General features: G+C 39.9%; 1 protein-coding gene across 1 annotated transcript; it reads left to right on the forward strand.

The window, feature by feature from the left end:
* The first annotated feature begins 233 nt into the window (after positions 1–233).
* SERTM1 (serine rich and transmembrane domain containing 1) lies at positions 234–23087 on the forward strand. The gene is given in 6 exon segments (XM_030309097.1): positions 234–320; positions 408–469; positions 20464–20697; positions 20699–20813; positions 20816–20953; positions 20956–23087. Coding segments are annotated over 4 exon segments (318 nt in total). The 5' UTR covers positions 234–320; positions 408–469; positions 20464–20664; the 3' UTR covers positions 20988–23087.
* Positions 23088–23216: the final 129 nt, after the last annotated feature.

Below are 23216 nucleotides of genomic sequence, written 5' to 3' on the forward strand. Positions count from 1 at the left end.
TTATTTGTACTCTAGCTCCTACAGATTCTTAAATCTATTTCGTGACTAAAATGCTTCATTTCGCTAAGTACAGAGGCGTCTTGTCCCCCTACCCCCACCATCCCACATGTACACAGCAACGCGCCTAGTTATAATCAGCACCTAGTCGATCCCTTGATGCACATCGCTCTCTGAAGTGTGTATTAGTGGGTCCAGCTCGTAACCAAGTTGCACTGCCACCACTCCCACAGGGCACGTCCTTCGAATGCTGGGCACTGTGGGGATGGAGAGCCATCTGCCAGCCTCCGAACATTCTGGGAATATGGAGCTCCAGAAAATGGGTGGGGTATTCCATTTCTGTGTTTTGATTTTGAGGCTTATTACTTCTTTGGGTTATGTATTTATTATTTTTGATTCTTCTACATAAGGCAGACTGCTCTGAAGAGCTCCACACTTGCTCATGGTTCTCATTAAAGAAGATTCATGTAAGGTAAGATACATTCCATTTTCCCTGCTGTTAGTGCAATTCAACAGATTTCATTTGATGTCTATGATGTGCAAAAGCTTGTCAGGGGTTAAGAGATAAATAATGGTGTGATGACATATGGCATTGAATCCATAAGAGGGTTTATTTGCAGGTTTCCTATGACTTTTTTTTTTTTAATGAGGGCAGATGAAGGATAGCAGTTGATTGGTAAGAATGATTAACCATACTAATCATTAAGTAATGTGGAGTCATACATTTATTCTTTTTTTTTTAAGTTTATTTATTTATTTTGAGAGAGAGAGAGAGAGCACACACATGCACACAAATGGGTAGGTGCAGAGAGAGAATCCCAAGCAGTCTCCGCACTCAGTGCCGAGCCCGACATGGGGCTCAAACTCATGAACCATGAGATCATGACTGGAGCCAAAATCAAGAGTTGAATGCTTAACTGACTGAGCCACCCAGAAGCCCCCATTTTTTCTAAGAATGAAAGATTAACCCATCACAAGCAAAACTCTCTGATTTGGCCTCTATGTAGATCTATGTCAGCCCATTTGATAATATCCCTTCTTCTCTAGGCTTGCTCTTCTCCTTGCACTTGTATTTTAATATCTTTTTCTTTTTAAGTTGTAGACTTGAAGCATTTTTATATTTAATTTGTTATTAGGGAGAAGCAAAACTTAAAATTATAATTGAGTTTTTTTATTCTGCTCCTTTGAGTTTTTAAAATAGTAATTTAAGAACCTGGAAAACTATATTCCTAAAAGTCCCTTGACATCAGGTACTGTGTAGGTCCCACTTGCCTGGCTCTTAGCACTGATGAGCCATTCAGTAAACGTCTGCTAAATGAAACCAGAACCCAAGAAAGTAGTGTTGCAGAAGAATGCCATTTTCTTCAAGTAGACATGTGTGGAGCATATTATATTATTATATTACTATGTCAATATAAAGCATCACGGGCTTAACTTTTATTATTGTTATTATTCCTAGTGACAGCTAAAAAAATACTAAAGCCTTTAACTTAATTAATGGAATAGGGAACATAACAAAGAAGCAGCTCAAACTAAGTGCATGAGTTGGCAAGATTCCTTTTAGCTAATGGATGTACCTAGAGAAATCAAGCCAGAGACATGGGTGCAGAAGTCCGTGATATGTACACATGTGGACCAGCCTTTGATTTAGAACTCAGGAAGTCTATCTATGCATTCACTGACCATGTCAGATCTAGGACAGCAGGCTGATGAGCCACGTTCTGGGAGCCCTTCAGTTCTGATTGTGTTTTGTGGCAGGTGTGCCTATGGTATATAGTGTTCTGAGTTAGTCTCAAGACACAGTATGCCTCCTTCAGGAGTTCCTATGTATAGGATCCATGCTCATGTTCACATTTGGAACCAGAAAGTAATCACTGTTTAGTCTAATAAGTTTTTTGGCAACAACAAAAACCATAAAAAAAAGTGGAGATTCTGAATAGTCAAGTAGCCATATACAATGTAATAGTATCTCTAAGCATGAAATGGCACAATCCAACCAAAACAGTGCCAATATTTCAAAGCTCTGAATTTATATCAGGAACAGGATAGACTGCCATTAGTATTTCCTGAATTCCTAATTTTTAAATTCTCACCTATTAAGTTATATTAAGATGGGAAATCAGTGGGCCCAGATTTATAATTTACATTATGGGCTTGATTGTTGACGCTGTTGATGTTGTTGATATTTTTGACTGTTTGATAGTGTTATAGACAGTAGTGAATGGGTATGGAAATTATAAGCCTGTAATACTTGCTAAACAGGGTAACTTAAAGTAAAATACCCGTGTATAATTTTTTTTTTTAATTTTTTTTTTTCAACGTTTATTTATTTTTGGGACAGAGAGAGACAGAGCATGAACGGGGGAGGGGCAGAGAGAGAGGGAGACAGAGTCGGAAACAGGCTCCAGGCTCTGAGCCATCAGCCCAGAGCCCGACGCGGGGCTCGAACTCACGGACCGCGAGATCGTGACCTGGCTGAAGTCGGACGCTTAACCGACTGCGCCACCCAGGCGCCCCCCGTGTATAATTTTTGATGTGAAACAAAAGGATAGGTGGCTGTTAGATCCTGTGTCAAATTCAGAAAGACACGAAGATGACTTATTCCAAGGTTAAAACACCAAGACAATTCATTCAACATATAAATTTGCTCCTCAGGGAAAGCCAAAATAGCAGCTTTCCTGATTAATTTGCCACAGTGGTCTGATACTGATTAGAAGTGCCTGGTAATTTATTAACTATTGCCCATTAAACCAGTTTGGTTCTTAATCACTTTCAATTTCCCCTGTGACCAGGATTCTAGCAGAGGGATCTACTCTTCTCTTTTCTTAAATAAAACATTCACGGTATCCCATAAAATGCAACTGTAATACAAAGAGCAGTTAAGCCCTAATGGGCAGATTGACTTATTTGTCTCAGCCTGAGAGTCTTAAACTTTGAAAGGAAAGGTACAAGTGAACCATTTCAAAGGTTTGTGTTAAGTATATGCAGTACAAAAAGGAATAGGAGGGGGAGGAGTGGGGTGGGGGAGGGAAAAAGGAGGGGGAGGAGAAAGAGTTCGGGGCTTAAAAGCCAGTTGCCTTTTCACTGCATATGCTATCATTAAGTTTTATTTCTATTTTTCTAATGAAAACACCTTTATTGGTTTTTTCCTGATTATAAAACAATATATTTCTGTGTACCAAAATTCACATACATGCACAAAATAGGATGTAACCAAACATACCCATATTACCTGCTAACAAGAAATGTTAATAACTTGGTGCATAATCTCTTGTTTAGTTTAGTTTACTTTTGCATGCCTCTAATATTGTGTAGCAATGCTAGTAGTTCTTATTTTGTGAAAATGGAATCACACTATGCACTATTCTGAAGCTTACTTTTTGACTTAGGCATACGTGTCCAGCATCTTTCCAGGTTAGAAAATGTAGTCCTTTTTATTATATCAGAGTCCTCCATTGCATGATTCTAACATCATTTATTTAACCAATCCTTGACTCACGGACATCATGGTAGCTCCAGTGTTTAGCTACGGAATGCATCTTTGTGCATGCACCTTTTAAATTTGTCTAACTTTATCCCATGGGGTAAATTCTCAGAATGTATTATTTATATTGTTAGCCTACAATGCTGTACATTTTTGGATGAAATGGGAAGCACTCAAATAATTCATCTGATAAGCCTGGCACATTTTCTGCCCTTAAAAAAAAAAACATTCTGGGGCATCTGGGTGGTTCAGGCAGTTAAGCATCCGACTTCGGCTCAGGTCATGATCTCACGGTTCATGGGTTCGAGCCCCACTTCAGGCTCTGTGCTGACAGCTTAGAGCCTGGAGTCTGTTTCCAATTCTGTGTCTCCCTCTCTCTCTGCCCTTCCCCCATCTCTCTCTCTCTCTCTCTCTCTCTCTCTCTCTCCGCTAAACAAACATTAACAAAAATTTATAAAAAACACAAGAACATTTTTATTGATTTTTATTGATGTTTGACATTCATATAAAGAAGCACTCAATGTGAGTATTCATGTGCTCAACACACCCATGTAAATAGAACCCAGGTTAAAAAATATATATTTACTAATACTCTCCTTGATGACCTTCATATACCTTGGTAACCTGTCATTCTAACAATTCCTCATGAGAAAGTCCTTAGTGAGCTTGTTGACCTCGATTTCCATGAGTCAAGTGCAAGGTTAAGGGCACACTTTTATTTTTATTTATTTCTTTTTTTTTAACGTTTATTTATTTTTGGGACAGAGAGAGACAGAGCATGAACAGGGGAGGGGCAGAGAGAGAGGGAGACACAGAATCGGAAACAGGCTCCAGGCTCTGAGCCATCAGCCCAGAGCCTGACACGGGGCTCGAACTCACAGACCGCGAGATCGTGACCTGGCCGAAGTTGGACGCCTAACCGACTGCGCCACCCAGGCGCCCCAAGGGGCACACTTTTAGAGTGACAGTGGAATATTGACAGATTCTCAGACCTTCAAAAGGACTACTTGGCAACAAAGTTGGTCTGATTCACTGAAATGAGTTTCCAAGATCTTTCCTTCTGTCTCCTGTCTAGTATCCTTATCATTTTTGGTCTCAGATTTGGACCTTCATGGCATGTATTTTGATTCAAATGATGAATTAACCTCTGAATGACAAAAGAAACCGAGTAACATGTTTTTCACCTAATTTCTTCTTGTTGGCCGCCCAACTCAGCTCTGAGTATAGAGTGGATTTGGAACCAGGAAAGGATCCTAGGCTCCTAATTTGTGGTTTCAGCCACTAGCTATCTCCTTCCACCATCCTTTTCCAGAAGGTATATGAACAATGACCTTCAAATTTTAATTTACTTAACTTTGGAGACCTTGGCTTCCTGATTTATAAGTACTTCTAGTTACCCAATTCTATGAATAATGTTTTCCTTTTGTGGTTGCTTATTTACTTTTTGTTTTGGTATTGTTTGATTTTCTGAATAGAGGAAAATTAATATTAAGAGAGATCACAGGGAAAGAAAGAATAACTTAATATATGATAAATGACTTAAGTCAGTTCCAGAATGAATGAAAAGAAAAAAAAATTGCTTCTTTTCTGCTCATGTGTTTTCATTCTTTTTGTTATTTTTCCAAGAAGCTGAGGTCTGGATTAGGGTGTTAGCACAATACCGCTTAGGATATCACTGCTCACATCACCATGACTATGATCCAGATGGAATGGTATTCAGAGTATGGTCCATGCATCAGTGCCAGCCCTTGAATCGTTACTCACTCACCATGAGATATGGGACTTGAGCCAGAATATAAGGCACTAGTATACTTTTTAGTTTAGCTTTCTCCCTCCCTCCCTTCCAACCTTCCTCCCTCCCTCCTTCCCTCCCTCCTTCCTTCCTTCCTTCCTTCCTTCCTTCCTCCTTCCTTCCTTCCTTCCTTCCTTCCTTCCTTCCTCCCTCCCTCCTTCCTTCTTTCCCTCCCTCCCTCCTCCCTCCCTCCCTCCATCCTTCCTTCCTTCCCTCCCTCCCTCCTTCCTTCCCTCCCTCCTTCCTTCCTTCCTTCCTTCCTTCCTTCCTTCCTTCCTTCCTTCCTTCTTTCCCTCCCTCCCTCCTCCCTCCCTCCTTCCCTCCCTCCCTCCTTCCTTCCTTCCTTCCTTCCTTCCCTCCCTCCCTCCCTCCTTCCCTCCCTCCTTCCTTTCTTCCTTCCTTCCTTCCTTCCTTCCTTCCTTCCTTCCTTCCTTCCTTCCCTCCTTCCTTCCTTCCTTCCTTCCTTCCTTCCTTCCCTCCTCCTTCCTTCCTTCCCTCCCTCCCTCCCTCCCTCCTTCCCTCCTTCCTTCCTTCCTTCCTTCCCTCCCTCCCTCCTTCCCTCCTTCCTTCTTTCCTTCCTTCCTTCCTTCCTTCCTTCCTTCCTTCCTCCCTCCCTCCCTCCCTCCCTCTGTCTGTCTGTCTTCTTTCTGTAGTAAGACATTTTGGATGCTGGAAGCAGTGCTTTACAAGTTCCTCATTTCACAAGGACTCGTAACCCACATATTCCTGACAGAGGCAAGTGGCTACTTTAAGTAGCAATGATCTCCAGTGTGGGGCTTTGTAGTTAAATTGAGAAATTTATAAAACTGTAAACATTTTCCATTTCTGTGCTGATTTTCTGTTGAGTTTTGTTTTGCTCTGTTTTGGCTTTTAGGTTCTTTTGGTGAGGGGAGAGGTGAGCTAATTCTTGAGGTAGAGTGACTAACAGAGTACCACGGCATATGATGTTCCTGAATGAAGTAAATTAAAATTGTCTTCCTCTGTGATGATTGGAAAGTGGGTATTGTCCTTGATCCTGTTTGTCTCCACAGATGAATACAGTGCCAAGCGTTGTGATTGTAAGGGACTTAGTAATTTTCAAAGGATGGGATTATCATGAAGTTTAACTGAAAGAACATTTTAAATTAAAAACAATGTGTTCTATTTTATATCCAGTCAGGTCTTCACTGACTCACTATGGTAAACTCTCATGATTTTCATTGTGCTCTTCAAAATACATTTGTTACAATCCCTGATCTATGTTCACAGTATTGAATTTCAATATTTACAGCAGATTCCTACATCCTTTCCTTGGTTATCCTGGTGGATACTTGATTAAATAAAATTTTTGTTGACACAATTGCTTGATAAAAAGTATGCTCAGAGTTTGCTCTAGAACTTGAAACTATAAATTTTATTGCCATAACTAAAATAGTTATAAAATTTAGGGTGTGTTCCACATTATTCTTTACTATTGAGTACTTATCCTTTGAGTAATTGATATGATTTTATACAAAATCATTCATTCATTCAATAAATATTATTGCACATCCAAAAAATAGAACAAATATGGAATACCTCTTCAAGAAGCTTCCAGTTTCTTCATTCCCTTACTCTTTTAGTCATGCAACCATCCTACAAATGCTTATTGAACATCTTTATACAAGACACTGCGCTGGTTCATGGCTATAAAGATTAGTGAAATGGTATCCTCTATTTATGAGTTCATAGTCTATCAAAGTTTTAGAGAAACAGGTAAACAAATATAATAAGTATAATAAAATGTGAGAAATGCTAGTGTGAAAAGGTATAGAAATTATCATGAGAATGCAGAGAAAGGAGCCAGAAATTTGTGTAGAGAAAGTAGGTGGCGATTTATATTATGAGTGAATAACTAGATGAGACAGGAGGGAAGGCTTGAATAGAGTCTTGAAGAATGAACAAATTGGATTTTGGGTGGAGTTAGGGAGAAGACATATATAAATATAAGGATTAAACATATATGCTTTTAAAAAAATGTGGGAAATCAAGAACAGTTTGATATGCTTGAACCACCAATCTTAGGAACAATGGGAAAAATGAGGCTGGAAAAGTAGCAGGTAGTCTGTTAAAAAGGAACATATAATATAGCACAGGTAATATAGGAAAGGTCTTTTAGATTTGTTACTCAAGATGGTCACTATAAAAATTGTATATGCAATAGACTCATGCATATAATAGTAATATTTTATCACCTTCCTGTACATAGTTAACAAGTATTTGTTGAATGAATAAATGAATGCACCAGAAAATATAGTTTTTCTTAACCAAAGGCAATACCACTGTCCCACTACTTGTATAATGAATTGTTTTTTTCCCATTAGAAGTAATGAGTTAGTCTTAATATCTTTACTATCTCTTACATGTTCCCACTTGAAACCCTTTGTGCATACTGAAGTTATAGCTGGTCAGGACTATCCTTACACGGTAGCACCTGATCATGTTCCAGATTATTAGGGAATATGTTTTTGGCCACACCAGTAGCTAATTCTCATCCCTTTAAGCCTCACTCTTGCATGAAATTAAAGTTCACCAAAACATCCTCTACAATCTTCTTGCTCACCACTGCCACGAGGGGGTTTTAACATATTATATAGACAATTCATGCAACTCTAAGTTATACTCAGAATTTGGCTTCTTTCATTTCTTGAATACCAAGCATAACCTCTGCTGTCTGTTACATCAGTCAGTAGAAGGTAGATAATGGCTTACAACAACAAGTGCCAAGGGACACTTGGGTGGCTCAGGAGGTTAAGCATCCGACTCCTGGTTTCGGCTCAGCTCATGATCTCATTGTTCCGTTGAGTTTGAGCCCCACCTTGGGCTCTGTGCTGGCAGGGCAGGGCAGAGCCTGCTTGGGATTCTCTCTCTCTCTCTCTCTCTCTCTCTCTCTCTCTCTGCCCCTCCCAACTTGTACTGTCTCTGTCTCTCTCAAAATAAATAAATAAACTTAAAAAAATTTAACGGAAACACACACAAAAAAACAAGTGCATTCGTCATTAACACTAAGTATTGATAAGGCCAGCAAGGGTGGTGGTCCTCACCCAGCTCACCCCGGTACAGAAGCTGTCCTGTACTTAAACAGTTACTGCAGCAAAGGGAAGGGATGTGGCAAATCTCACATGGGCCTTACATTTTCTACCTAGAAGTGACATGTCACTTTTTCCAGATTCTGTTGGCCAAAACAAGTCATCTGGCCACCCTAAAGTCAGAGGGGATGGGAACATGCAATCCTACAACATGCCTGGAAGGAGAAAGGAACAGCAGAAACACGTGAACAGCATGAATGACCACAAGTCTTGAAATTATCCCTCTTTTACCCTCAGGCTCCCTGGAGAGAAGGAAGGTAGTGAATATAGGGCATTTGGAGACACAGGGATACAGATTTGAATTCCAGCCCTGCCTCTAAGTGGCTGGGTGATCTTGGGCAAGCTTTTAAATTCTCTGATACTTAATTTTCTCATCCATTAAAGAAAAGTGAGGAGCAATAATGACTACCTTAAAGAGCTGTGAAGATGAGAGAAAATACACATGCACAATGCCTGTGTACACATGAACACACATACAAAATTAGTATATGCTTTTATTTAATAAATCCTGGCTGCTATCATTGATATTCTTACTACTGTTTTCCTAAACTGGCGTGCTGGACATTCTTTCCCCTACGTAACATCCTGGGTATACCTTCTTCTGCCTATCATATCCTGGAGCCATATATATTCCCATTCTACAATTACTAGGGTATGCTCCCCCCACTCTCTTTCTCTCCCCTCTACCTCCTCTACTCTTCTGACACGATTTGCCCCCTACATTCCAGCGCACACCCTTGAGATAAAAGAGAACTAAGACTAGATATAAGACTAGTGAGGGGCGTCTGGGTGGCTCAGCCAGTTAAGTGTCCGACTCTTTTAGCTCACGTCATGATCTCATAAAGCCCCATGTCAGGCTCTGGGCTCACAGCGAGGAGCCTGCTTGGGATTCTTACTTTCCGCCCCCCCCCCCACCTCTGTCTGCCCCTCTGCTACTTGCTTGCATAGTCTCTCTCTCTCTCAAAATAAATAAATAAACATGAAAAAAAAATAGTAGTGAGTGAAGTGTGGACATGTGCTTCTGACCAAAGCTATTCCTACAACTGAATAAAATACATAGAGCCCACAACCTTAAAAGTAGATAGCCCCGCCCTGATAAAGGAAAAAGTCCGTTAAATCTCATATAAGAGATACTCGTGGTTCCGTTAAATAAAACAATATTTCTTTATATTTTTAGAAGAATATATAACTATTGTGGTGGTCTTTTTTCTCCAAGTAATTCCTAATTATTTTTCAATTTCACCTCCTTATATTTTTAAGTTAAAACGCAAAATAAATTCCTAATTATTTTTCAATTTCACCTCCTTTTATGTTTTTAAGTTAAAAACACATTCTGGGAGAATTTGAGCCTACACTTGTTTATTGCTTCCCTATTGTCTTTGACAGATTCTTGAGTCGTTATCTAAAATGACAACAGGCTGCTAAGGACTTGATTTCCTCCTACACTTGATAGCCTGCCATATCATTTTGTTCCATGTTACAAGGAACATGTAGACATTCTCTTTGTTAGCCAGACTTTTGAGTTCACTGTACTGCCTGAGATAGAGACAGACAGACAGACAGACAGAAAACGAGGGAGATAGAGAGCATTAAGGCAAGCACTGCTGTTTGGTCCACACCAAGGATTAGGAGGACCACAGGAAATCCCACGTGGGAACACGCTTTCCTCATGAGGACACAATGTCCTCTTTGCTGTCCCCTGCCCTCCCTGGTGTACCTGAAAATCCTGGTAGATGAGTAATTTCAGAGCCATAAGAGAGCACTTTGTCTCCTTATAGTGGTGTTTTATGTAACCCCTGTCTAAAATCTGACTCATCTGGTACTCATCATTTTAGGGTACTTACCTATATTCACAGTCATATGATTGCTGATGACTGGCAAAAAGCACTATTAATATCAGTGCCCTCTATTTTTTCATTTGTAGCTGCATTTTGCAGTGACGGTTGATGATTTAATCAATCATGCCTATGTAATGAAGCCTCCATGAAAACCCAGAAAGACAGGGTTCAGAGAGCATCCGGGCCGGCCATGCTGGGACGTGCTGGGAGAGGGGATCACTCGGCATGGAAGCTCTGTGCCCTTTCCCCATACCTTGCTCTATGCATCACCTGCTGCTGTCTGGTTGTTTCTGAGTTATATCCTTTTACAATAAACTGGTAACCTAATAAGTAAAATGTTTCTCTGAGTTCAGTGAGCTGCTCTAGAAAATTAATTGAAGCTGAGGAGGGGGGCTTGGGAACCTCTGATTTATCACCATTCAGAAACACATGTAACAACCTGGGGCTTAGGACTGGTGTCAGAAATGTCTATATTGCAGAGGAGGGTGTCGTAGGACTGAACCCTCAACCCGTGAAATCTGATACTATCTCCCGATAGTGTCGTCGGAATTGGGTTGAATTATAGGACACTCCGCCAGTATTCCTAGAATTGCTTGTTGGTGTGGAGAACAGCTCCCCAGTTCTGCCTCACACACTGGAATTGGTACCAGATCCTATTTAACCTGAAACTAATATAATGTTATATGTCAATTACATCTCAATCAAAAAAAAACCCAAAACACCAACTATTCTTTCTTGACTCAAGATGCCTCCAGAGTCCCTAATATCTTTGGGTATTTAAATTGTAGGAGAGATGTCTGGCTGCTTCTGAAGATGACTGATGATGTAAGACAAACAATTGGATTTCATGATTCTGGAGGTCCAGATTGAGATTCAGACCAGTGGGTGATGGCAGGAGTGAAGTTAGGAATAAGGCTGGCTGGCAAGTCACCATTCCTAGTGTTTAGGCAGCATCTCCCACCACCATGAATCCAGTTTCTCCGGCATATTAAACTTCCTCTAACGCTTCACCTCCAGTTACCATGGATTAGTGGGCATAATGAGCTGATGGTAGCAGCAAATATGTGAGGTTTTTCCAATGCCATTTGAAAGATTCCTTTGAAGAATCAGGCTTCTATCATTGTATATTTTTAAAAGCTCCTAACATTTTAGCTGACTTACAAATATCATACCAAGCCTATTTTCATTAATAGCTTTGGGGACAAGTCATTTTTCCCCGCAACTTGTATGTTGAGAAATTCCAAATCTACTGAAAAGTTGCAAGGATAATAACCATGCACACCTATAGATTGTTTAACTACAGAATTTAACTAGACTAAACCAATTGTGAACATTTTGACATATATGCTTTATCATATTTCTTTCTGTATGTGTGTATAAATGTGTGTGCTTGTTTTTTGGGTTGTTTTTGTTTTTGTTTTTGGCTAAAACATTTGAGTGTTATTTGCTGATATTAGGATACTTTTTGGCTACAAACTTTAACATGCATTTCCTAATAACAGAACATTCTCCTATATCACTTAGGAAATTTAATATTTATATAATACAATTATCTAGTGTGCTATCTATGTTTAAATTTCCCTGGTTGTCCTCATAATGTCCTTTATAAGAAAGCCATTTTTTCTTCTAATTGGCCAAAGGATCTTGCATTGCATCCGGGAATGGATCTTGAAATCTGCTCCCTATTTCTTTTTCTGAATATTCATCTGACTCCTAAATAATGTAATATGGCCAAAACTGGCTGTATCCAAAACAGCCTGCCTGAGCTGCCAATTACTAATCATTCTTCCTAAATACCCATTTTACTGTGGAAAGCATCATCATTGACTGTCAGCCTTAGAGGACGGGGGGGGGGGGGGGGGGGGGGGGGGGGGGGATGGAGAACTTATTTAGCAAAATTCATATGTATATATTATGCTAAATACTGGGCTAATATCCAGAAGGGATGGGCAATTTACATACTATGTAATCAACTAAGGTTCTATTTGTAGTTATATTATGAGGGACAATGGCTCATTAATTCAAGTAAATGCTGTGCCTTGATTAAAAATGCCATCACGTAGAAACTCTGTGAGCTTGAGACTTAAAATGTAAGACCTAAAACATTTATATACATTTGTAATATTCAAATCTATTTTTAAGGAGTAGACTATAAAGCATCTTAGTTTAAACAAATACATGACTGTAGTTGTCATGAATAGTGACTTGCTTAATTATTTGATAATACTCAACTTCTTTTCAGACAACCTGTGTCATCACTTTTTTTTTTTAATTGTACCTGTACATGTGATTTTATGGATAGAGGATAGCTATTAGTCTTTGGAATACTCTTATTTGCAAAACCAGAGAACTGGATATATTATATAATTTATATTCCTCTCTTCCCTCTGCTTCAATTATCAAGATATTTTAAGTAGAGGTGAAGTTTGGGGGTTAATTTATGGAGTGAATGAAATATTTACTACATATCCATTGTTATAAATTGAAAGTTTATGAGATGATGAAAATTTATAAGAAAATACATATAAAACAATAGGCATTTACAGAAAGAGGCAAACCTAAAGGTCCTCTTTAAAATTTTTTTTTTTTCAACGTTTATTTATTTTTGGGACAGAGAGAGACAGAGCATGAACGGGGGAGGGGCAGAGAGAGAAGGAGACACAGAATCGGAAACAGGCTCCAGGCTCTGAGCCATCAGCCCAGAGCCTGACGCGGGGCTTGAACTCACAGACCGCGAGATCGTAACCTGGCTGAAGTCGGACGCTTAACCGACTGCGCCACCCAGGCGCCCCCCTAAAGGTCCTCTTTAAACACATTAGTTTGGATGCCTATGGGAGATGGAAGGAAATGGAATGAGAAATCAAGATAAAGAGGAATCAATGAAGACAATAAGCTACAAACTGAGGAATGTACCTACTTAAAGAATTAGGCAGCAGTAGACCCAAACAAAAGTACTGGTTGGGAGGAATACAGTATCACATTTTCCCCAATTATAGTGAGTGGTCCATGGCTGCCCACTTGTGAGGAATCTGCTTAGACTTAGAGGGGTCTTCATTAAATGGCTGTTGAAAAACAAACGTCCAGGCTTTTCCCTATTCCCTTACAGCAGTTTTAGAGGAACCCACAGTTCCCTGGAGCCTGAGAGAGGAGATTGGGGATACGTAGTGGTCTACATGTAAAGATTTAAAGAAAACTGTAACAATCACAAAATTAGGTTCACAAGGACAAATTTTCCCAGTGTCATACTCTATAAGGGGACTGTTACGAGAAATTCCTGATTAAACAAAAAATATATTAGAGCTAAGTTATTTTAGAGGCAGAATGACAGACCATGGAAGAGGAGAAAACACCATTCCATTCTACCAGAGCATGATTTAATGAAAATTTTTTTATATGTGTCCAATCTTATTAAAAATAAGTAAGGTTTTTAAGTATACTAATGGTATGATTTAACCAATTTTAGCTGCTCCAGTTCTGGTATATGTGCTGCGGGAGAGTACACTAGCTGTTTTTCTTAATACACTTCTAAAATACTGGAAAAGATCAGATCCTAGTGGAGGGCGAGAACTGACCTGAAAGCCCTTACTAAAAATACTATAACATCTTGAAAGGCCAGTCTTGCTTCCTGCCTTCTTTCTTCCCACTGACTCATTTGGACATTGCCTATGATCCTCAAGTCATCATTTCTCTGGCTGTTCGCTTTTCCTTTAAATCAAGTGTTTAAGCACAGTGACCTTTCCTCCCTCTCCGTAGAAGATTTTCATTGTTCTGCTGCTTCTTACTCGGCTCGGCTCATGCTTCCTTCAGCCTTCAGGGTGCTACTTTTCTCATTCTGATTTGGATTAATTGTGTTAGCCTAGATGGGTCCAATATCCCCAGAGGGTAGGACCCGAGCCCTTCCTGGTCTTTTCTACACATCATAAAAGAATCATGACAATGCTATGCCTAGACCTGTCTTTGTATTTGACCTGTTTTTTAACCAGAAAATTATGCATTTAAACTACCTTATTCTAAAAGAGTGACATTCTTTTATTCTTACGAAGCAGTGTTTTGGTCGTGAAATCTTCACATGGAATATAAATACAACAAAAATTCATTAAGAATAATACTTTGAGGGCCGCCTGTGTGGCTCCGACTTCGGTTCAGGTCATGATCTCACGTTCGTGAGATGGAGCCCCGTGTCGGGCTCTGTGCTGACAGCTCAAAGCCTGGAGCCTGCTTCGGATTCTGTGTCTCCCTCTCTCTCTGCCCCTCCCCTAATCACATTCTGTCTCTCTCTCTCTCTTTCAAAAATAAATAAAGATTAAAAAAAATTAAAAAAAGACTTTGATTTCTCCAGAAAAACAGTGTTATATAAATGCAAGGGAGGTCATACTATAATTACATTTGAGGTTGTACAAGATGGATGGTCAGTCACGTGTATATTCCCTTTTGAAATACTTGCTTGTATACATGTTTTTTTTAACTTCAATCTACACCACTTTGTATATCAAGAAAGGTATATTCTGAATATTTTGTGAATTATAATTTATGTAGATAATGATTTTTTAAAGAATTAGTACAAACAGTTCATCTAGCATAAAAGCATTCTGAGTATATTTATTTTGTTAGGGAAATATTTTACTGGGCCTGAGAGTAATCCAGATTACCCTTACCACCAAGTCCTCACCAAGATAGAGAGAATTAGGAGACTGGTCTGGATCTAAAACAACTTAAAGACCTACCATAGAAATTGATTTTTTTAATGTTAAAAAAAATTTTTTTAGCTGATACTAAATTATTACTTTGTCATTTTAAAAATTTTCACCAAAGTACTATGAAAAAGCTCTGACTATATTCTGATCATTCATTTGAACAGTAGATAAAGAGAACTGTTAATTTTAATTTTTTGTCTAACATTATCAGTCCAGATCCATGAATTCCAGTGTATTATTCAGAATCTTCATATTCTATATTTCTTCTCACAAGATGGTCTTCAAATTCAACATTTGATAATACATAGACTCAGTTTATTTCATCACTTGGTTTTATTTTTTTATTTTTATTTTTTTTTTTTTAATGTTTATTTATTTTTGGGACAGAGAGAGACAGAGCATGAACGGGGGAGGGGCAGAGAGAGAGGGAGACACAGAATCGGAAACAGGCTCCAGGCTCCGAGCCATCAGCCCAGAGCCTGACGCGGGGCTCGAACTCACGGACCGCGAGATCGTGACCTGGCTGAAGTCGGACGCCCAACCGACTGCGCCACCCAGGCGCCCCACTTGGTTTTATTTTTTATTGGGCTATGACAGGGAATCATAAACAGAATTCACATATAATTCTACCCTGCTAAGTATTATACTGACAAGAGCAGTTCTCAGACAAATATATGGATGGCTGAATCATCTTTGAATAATTATAGCACATAAGACAATAAACTTTATTTTCATTATTCCAAGACTAGGGGTAAGTATTTGCAACTGCAAGTGACAACTGACATTTAGAGAAGTGTGGGTGGGGCATATGTATGTCAGCACCAACCTTCTCTCATCTAGCATGACCTAAAAGGCCATCAGCCAAAGAGAAAGCGTTCAGAGAGAAGATAATCATGCAAATAGTAAAGGAATGGCTCGAGGTCTCATAGAAAGCATATTGTTTTTTAAGTAGAACTAAAACCAGCTTTGCTTACGTGTGATAAGGTCCCTACTAGATTTTGGAAATGATAGTTTCTATGTGTTCTACAGAGAAAGAGATCCAATATATCATTATGTTAATCAAATTCGACATTTGTAGACGGAAATAAGGATTTTACCATGTCATGTTAATAACTTATCAACTCTATCAAATCATTACTGATGGTTTGAGAGGACAGCCTTTTGGAGAATGACATAGCAGGACTTGCTAATGATGAAAAGATGATTCCGACATCCTAACAGCCAGGGTACTCTTTATGTCTGCAAGGCAACAAAGCAGCTTATCCCAGTTTTCCACAATAAAAACCTTTCAAATAGTTGTTCTTCACATAGAAATGTATTGAATAAAGGTCAGAAACAAAGCAATTGCCGTGCCAGATTTGAGGCTGACTGTGGGCTGAGCTGTGGACACCATTACGTTGTAGAAGTCAAGGCATGGCGTTGGCTCCACCCATATGCAGGCCACCAGAGGTCTTGCAGTGCTTGTGTGTGCAGACTCAGAGGTGGGGGCCTGTCGGCTCTTTTTCCTTTTACCAGGCATGAAGTACGCGTCAGAGGGTATGCTTTTGTTCTTCTGAAACTTTACAGTTCTCATAATGACCCCATGGGAAGGAAAGCTTCCATTCTTCCAGAGGACTCACAGAGGCATGGTGCTGAGTGTCCTGGAGCCAGAGACCCCCCAGTCTGCCCTGTCTCTACTGTCTCTCCATCTCCCTGCCCCACTGGGCTCATGGTGACGTTTCACATCCGCTCTTCCTCACTTAAGTAGGTGACTGCCTTTTGTAGATTCCTCCCCGGCACAGGTTTTTATTCCAAGAGACAAAGGGAAAGCTGGCTGACCATGAACCAAAATATTTACACAAATCTTCATTTATAATGTTTTGATCTAGCTGTCTCATTTCCCTTTCTCAAATATCACTTTTTGAGGATGGCTCAGAAAAAAAAAAAAAGAACATCATAGTGCCCACGTGGCTTTAGGTGCCACCTGAAATGAGAGGACATCGATGCTGCCCTGAGACAGGTCAAGGCTATGCATTTAAGATGAAGTCTCTCTCTTCTTTTCTTTAAACCTAATCCGTTTGGGAGAAATGGCCCAAGGTGCCTCATCCTGAAACGTTTGTTTGATTTCATTTTCACAGTGCTACCTTTGGCCTCATTCACACAGTCACAAGGCCTGAACATGTACAACCTGCTTCATCCTGAACATTTATACACAGATTGTCAAAACATTCACCAGAGAGAAGGAAGATTCACCAAATTTTTAAAACTTGAATAAGAAAATGAGAATCAGTGCCATCAAAACTAAAACAGTCTCTGACAGTGCAAATATTCGGTGGTTTCAGAGTAGGACAGTGAAACAAAATTTGCATATCTGTCACTTAAAATTAAGAAGTATTCTGGAAATGATATTAAGTCTGAAATACTGGGAGGAAAATATTTAAAGGAGAAGGTATTTAATTGTGAAGTGTCGGACAATAACACAAACTTTCATTTGTTCATTTCTACCATTCTTCCAAGACCTCTTAGAAGATCAGATGCTCTCCCCAAAACTTCTTAGCCTCCTTTCCTGTAAACCCATTTCACAGACAGTTGAGGCCCACAGGGGCCCTTTTGTCTGAAAGTGAAGATCTTCTTGATGTGAAAAGTTTCCTTGGAATATTTACAACTTAAAGAGATGCCTTTGTTTTTTTTTTTTCTTTTTTTTCAACTTTTTTATTTTTTTTATTTTTTTTTATTTTTGGGACAGAGAGAGACAGAGCATGAGCGGGGGAGGGGCAGAGAGAGAGGGAGACACAGAATCGGAAACAGGCTCCAGGCTCTGAGCCATCAGCCCAGAGCCTGATGCGGGGCTCGAACTCATGGACCGCGAGATCGTGACCTGGCTGAAGTCGGACGCTTAACCGACTGCGCCACCCAGGCGCCCCGAGATGCCTTTGTTTTAAAAAAGTGGTCTGGCAGCCAGCTGTGAGCTTCTCCACTGAACTGCTGACACCCTAGTGACACTGTCTGTGCCTCCAGCTCACCCCCAGAAAATGACAGTGTTGGGTAGCAAAGGTGGCTTTAGAAAAATCATCCAATTCCAGCTGAATCTATGACCAGCATGTGTCAGAACTGTAGGACCAGCCGAGACTTTGAAAGCTCTTCTAGGCTTTCTAAGCATTCAGAAGGAACTATATGTCTACTGGGACTTTACGTGGGATGGCCTTTTATAATTTTCTAAGTATGTTTATGGAAATTTTATCACATCTTAGCTCAGGACCTCTTGGTGAGGTAGGAAAGGTGAGTTTTATTGCACCAACAGGAAAACTGAAATGCCAAGAGTGAACAGTGAGCTTGCCCAGAGTAAGTGGCAGGTAGGAGCTAATGACGCAACTCTTCATCATTTTTCTCTTCCCATCACAGTTGAGAAAACTAAGAACACAGTTCAGGCATGGGGTCTAGTCCCTAGTCTGTCACTGTCTAGCTGTGTATCCTGAGTAAATCATGTCTTTGTGGCTCAGTTTCCTCATCTACAAAATGAGAATAATAATTCCTGCTCTACCGAGTAGCTGTGAGGAACACGTAAACTGCTTAGTCCCCTCGTCACCCATGCTAGGAAAATAGGATGTAAAATCCTTACTACTCAAATGTCAGGAAAATTGAGACCAGATGGTATAAGGAGTGAGGATGGGCAGAAACCCCACGTCCTAGCTTATCTTTTAATGAGAGGTTTCTTTTGTCAGATCAGTTAGCTTCTTTCTCCTCAGTTTCCTCAGCTAGATTAGGAGGTCTTTCCAGAATACTAAGAATATTTCTTCTTATTCATTCAGCCCATAAGGTTTCCATCCTAGTTTTCTTTCCTAATGATCTTGCTGCCTCTGAGACTATTTTCCCTAAAGATGAATGGCTAGGACATTTACATAAAAAGGCAAGGGACTGCCAAATCAGTGTGACACATTTTAGTCCCCCTGTGACTCTCTCTCTCTCTTTTTTTAAGGATCATTAGGAGCCTGTAGCAACTTAATGGAATTAAAATCACCAAGCAAAGTATAATGAGGAGTAGGAGTCAAATTACTTTAGGAACTACTAAGACACTGCATGTGGCCTACTCAGAGGAACTCACTAAGATCATTAGCCTGCATGACACCCAGCAGGGACAATCTTCTCACAAGTGTCCCCTGCTTCCCAGGGATCATTAATGCTGCTCAGCTCTGGCCACAGTGGCCAATGTCAGACCCTCAAAGAATCAGCCACTTAATTAGATCTGGAGTACAGAAGGGAAAAGCAAGTTTTCAAGATAAAATGCAGGGCAGAGTTTAGGAAGAGGGAAAGCCAGGGGCAGAGTGGATTTTTCACATTAGCATTTCATTCTGTCTGACAGGAGGAGGTTTAGAAATTTACAACAAAGGTATCTAATGCCACAGAGAGCTAGGAAGAGCCTCTTTTCTCGACTTGAAGAGTCTTCTGCCCAGAGGGATCGATGCATTCCGCGCCTCCACGTGGACTTAGCGGGCTGGAGGCCGAGGCAGAAACCGACTGTGACTTTGCCAGTCATGGAGGAGAGGGTGTCTGAGACATGCTACACCCACACTCGGAGCCTGGGGAATCATGCCGTCTCCTGCTTGCTACCTGCCTGTCAGTCTGCTTTGCCTGTGTGTTCCTCACAAGGACCACGTTAGGAGCGAGAACATGGTCAAGGGCATACTCTGCCTCCCGGCTGCCAGAAAATCATGCCTTCTCCACACCCAATAAACACACATACACACACTATCAACTCATTTTGGCCCAACCTCTACAATTCACAAAGTGCTTCCATGGCTGTTTTCTTGATAACACAGGTGGGACAGGTGCTATACATTTTACAGATGGGAAAGTGAAGCTCAGAAAATGTAGGCAATTTGCCCAACTTCCCAAAGGTAAAAGGGAATTTGGACCTCAAACCTAAGTCTCTTGACAGCAAATCTTGTACTTTCCATCACTCAGAGGGAATCCAACCTTTTTTCTTCTAAATTAATCTGAAGTTTTTATTCAGTGCTAAAGTATGCACTAGAACGTACACAGGTAGATAGAAAAGAAATATGAAGAAATGGCCCCTCATTTCAAGGAGATGAATTTTTCTAAACAAATCAGAAAATTATAAATGTTCAACAAGAAAGCAAACTTACCTGCACGGCGTGATTCTTCAAAGTATAGTAGAGATAAATCCTGGCTGGGAAGGTGCTAGTGGGCTAGAGGTGCGCAGAGTTAATTTTCTGGAGAAGAGAGGTTTGGCACTGACTTTCTGGGTCCTATTCTCAGATCATCCACTTGGAGCATCTGTTGAAATCACAGCAGATGGAACACATCAGAAATGTATTTTCCTTTTTACTTATTTTAGTTCCTTGGAGAATCCTGGTACCTGGGGTACTGCAGCGGTAAAATGAATAAAAGTTATTTTATATCATCATTTGTAATATCATAAGCATTACCTGTTCCTGGAGAAGTAATTTCATTCCTTTCCTTCTTGAAGTGAAACTGGAAATAAGACTGAAGTGTGATATTTTGTGAATAACGCATTCAGTTGTTCTTTTTTGTTGTCTGTTTGTTTTTGCAGGGCCAATGGACACCTGATCCCCTGCTGCCTTTGTTTGAAATCCAAGAAGTTTCCTTGTGCCTGATTTAACTGCCTGCAATCTTTTCTATCATAAAAAACAAAACAAAACAAAACAAAACAATGCTGATTTCTGTCCATTTTAACCCCTGTGTGAAACTGACTTTTAACATACTTGTTGCGTTCTTTGAACCTCCATGAAAGATGTCTGAACCTGGCTCTTCATCTGTATTTTCGGGGTAACGTGGAGAATGGAACTTTCCTTGAGCTCTTTCCTACATCCCTGTCCACATCGGTAGACCCTTCCTCAGGCCACCTGTCAAATGTCTACATCTATGTGTCCATATTCCTTAGCCTTTAGCGTTTCTGCTTCTGCTTTTAATCATTGCCCTCCAGAGGCTCAAAAATATCATCTCTTCCAGTTCCTCCTACCCAGAGTACCCGAGTGATGCTGGTAGTTCTTTCACCAATTTGGAAGTCTGTAGTATTTCCTCTCAAGGTCCACTTTCTCAAACCTTTCCTCATGAAGAAACAGAAGAATTCTTGAATGCTGCAGCAGCCTCGGTTTTCCCTTGCGGGAAGTGTCACATGAAGTAGTTGCTTCATGAAAGAAATAACCCCCCTTTCTTTTCCAACCAATGAGACCTGTGTCTCCTCCTTCACCCCTAATCTCTCCTTCCAGTCATGATGCTTTCCATTTGTGAATGTAGGAGTTGATGCTGACTCAGAGAAATGTGTGCAAACCTTAAGGGGCAGAATTTCACACAAACCACCTGACCGATCCGGAGCGGACTTCTTGAGGGTGGATCAGTTCATTTCACTCTGCTGGACACCCGAGGCGGAAATCACGCGAGGCGGCCTCACAGTGGGTGCTGGATACAGACTCTTGCCCTTCATTTCCCTTACAAAACCGTGAAACCAACTGAGCTGGCAGGAACTGGCAAAATTAAGTCTGAGCTACTTAGAAGACATTTTCCATATTTAAAAGATAAAGTGGAAACATCAAATTAAAAAAAAAAAAAAGAATCAATGTAGATTTAATGTATAACATTCCTATAACCGGAGGCAAAATATGCTAAATGTTTTCACTTTAATAAATGAAAATCACATTTATTGATGAGTAAGTCACTATGGAAAAGTTTTGGAAGAGTAACTTTTAATAGCAAGACAAATATGTGTTATGATGCAGTCTGTAATGTATTTTTGCCTCTTGGTTTTTTTTTTCTACTTATGTTATAGTCATAATACTCCTACTGTTGTAGAATTCTTTGTGATAATTGCTGTTACTAAGAGAAACACCCTAAGAGACACTAAGAAGTTTTTATTTTATAGCTATACTTTCTATTAGTGGAAATTAAGCATATGGAAAAATATTCATTTAGTTCTGTTTTCTGCAGTAATAACTCCTAGCAGTCATGTAAGCATGTTCCTTTATTCAGTTTCATAGTCTTTATAATTTTAGTGCAGAATTCTGTTAAGGCTCCCAGATGTCAGATGTTTGTTCACCCACATTAGATTGCAAAACTTAAGGGACTAAATTGCTATTTTACATATTATTATATACTCCATGAATGTGACAGTCTCTGGTAATTAGTTGTTCTATGTTAACATACACTTTGAATTAGAACCCCGGGATGTGGGTTTTTATTAGAAATTATAGACATTCAAGTTGTGTAGCTGCTGAGAACTTAGTGATCCTGGGAGCCCCACACTATGTTCACCCAAACACTGAACTTGGGGGCTTTGTCCATGCCGTGAGGCATACCTGTGAGCACAGACTTAGAAGACGGAAGAAATCAAGCTCCCCCTAAAAACAAAGCAAATAAACTACAGCTTCTTTAGAGTGAGAACTTTATTTACTTTAAAAATAATAAATGGCCCACAGCATAACAATGAGTTCATCAGCCTACGGAACCCACTGCATCAACATGCCCCATCTTCCCACGGCAAGTGGATCATTTCTTGTCCAAAACATTTTCTAACCTTCAGCAGTGGAGTTCAGTACATCCTTTGGATTGATTGTGCAGGCGACACTGTCTAGTAACTCGAATGGGTAAAGAATCCGCCATTTTTACAAGGTGTATTTTTGTCATTCCAAAATGCTGAGACAGATGAGGACTGGTAATGAGGATCTGAAGGTTGTTTGTTTGTTGTTGTTTTTCTTAAATCCATAAGCTTCACTTTAAATCAGACCACACTGAACTATTTATATGAAAAATGTTCCCAGACACCATAAGACCTGCACAGAGTTGCTGTCCTAAAATGCGTAATTAGTGAAAACGTGGTTTCTGCTGCCATTTCAAGCATGGCAATGTGTTGCAGTGTTATCATGTAGTGTAAATGCTGGACTAGAAGAACTCCATTACTTTAGATCATTATCAGCTGTCTCTGAGTGTGTGTGTGTGTGTGTGTGTGTGTGTACTAATGTATATATATTTTTTCACACGCTCCCAATTAAAAATTCTGTAAAAACTACAGGATAACAGAGGCATCTGTGTTATCACCTTTGCTTTTTTTGGTTAATTTTGTGCTATTTTGGTTATTGAGGAAGAAAGGATATGGATCAAGTGATTTAAAAAAAAATAAAGTAACAAGTTTGCCACACAATAGGATAATCTGAGTACCATCTGTTCTAAGGGTAACTTTATATTCTTTCCTTCTGAAAGAGATACAAGGGCTTCTGAAAGTAAAACTGCCTTTAAAAAAAAATCTGCAGGTAGATCCCCCTCCCTGCTGCTGCAGTGGTTCTTGCTCTC

This window comes from Lynx canadensis, chromosome A1 (assembly GCF_007474595.2).
Source record: "Lynx canadensis isolate LIC74 chromosome A1, mLynCan4.pri.v2, whole genome shotgun sequence".
NCBI lineage: Eukaryota > Metazoa > Chordata > Mammalia > Carnivora > Felidae > Lynx > Lynx canadensis.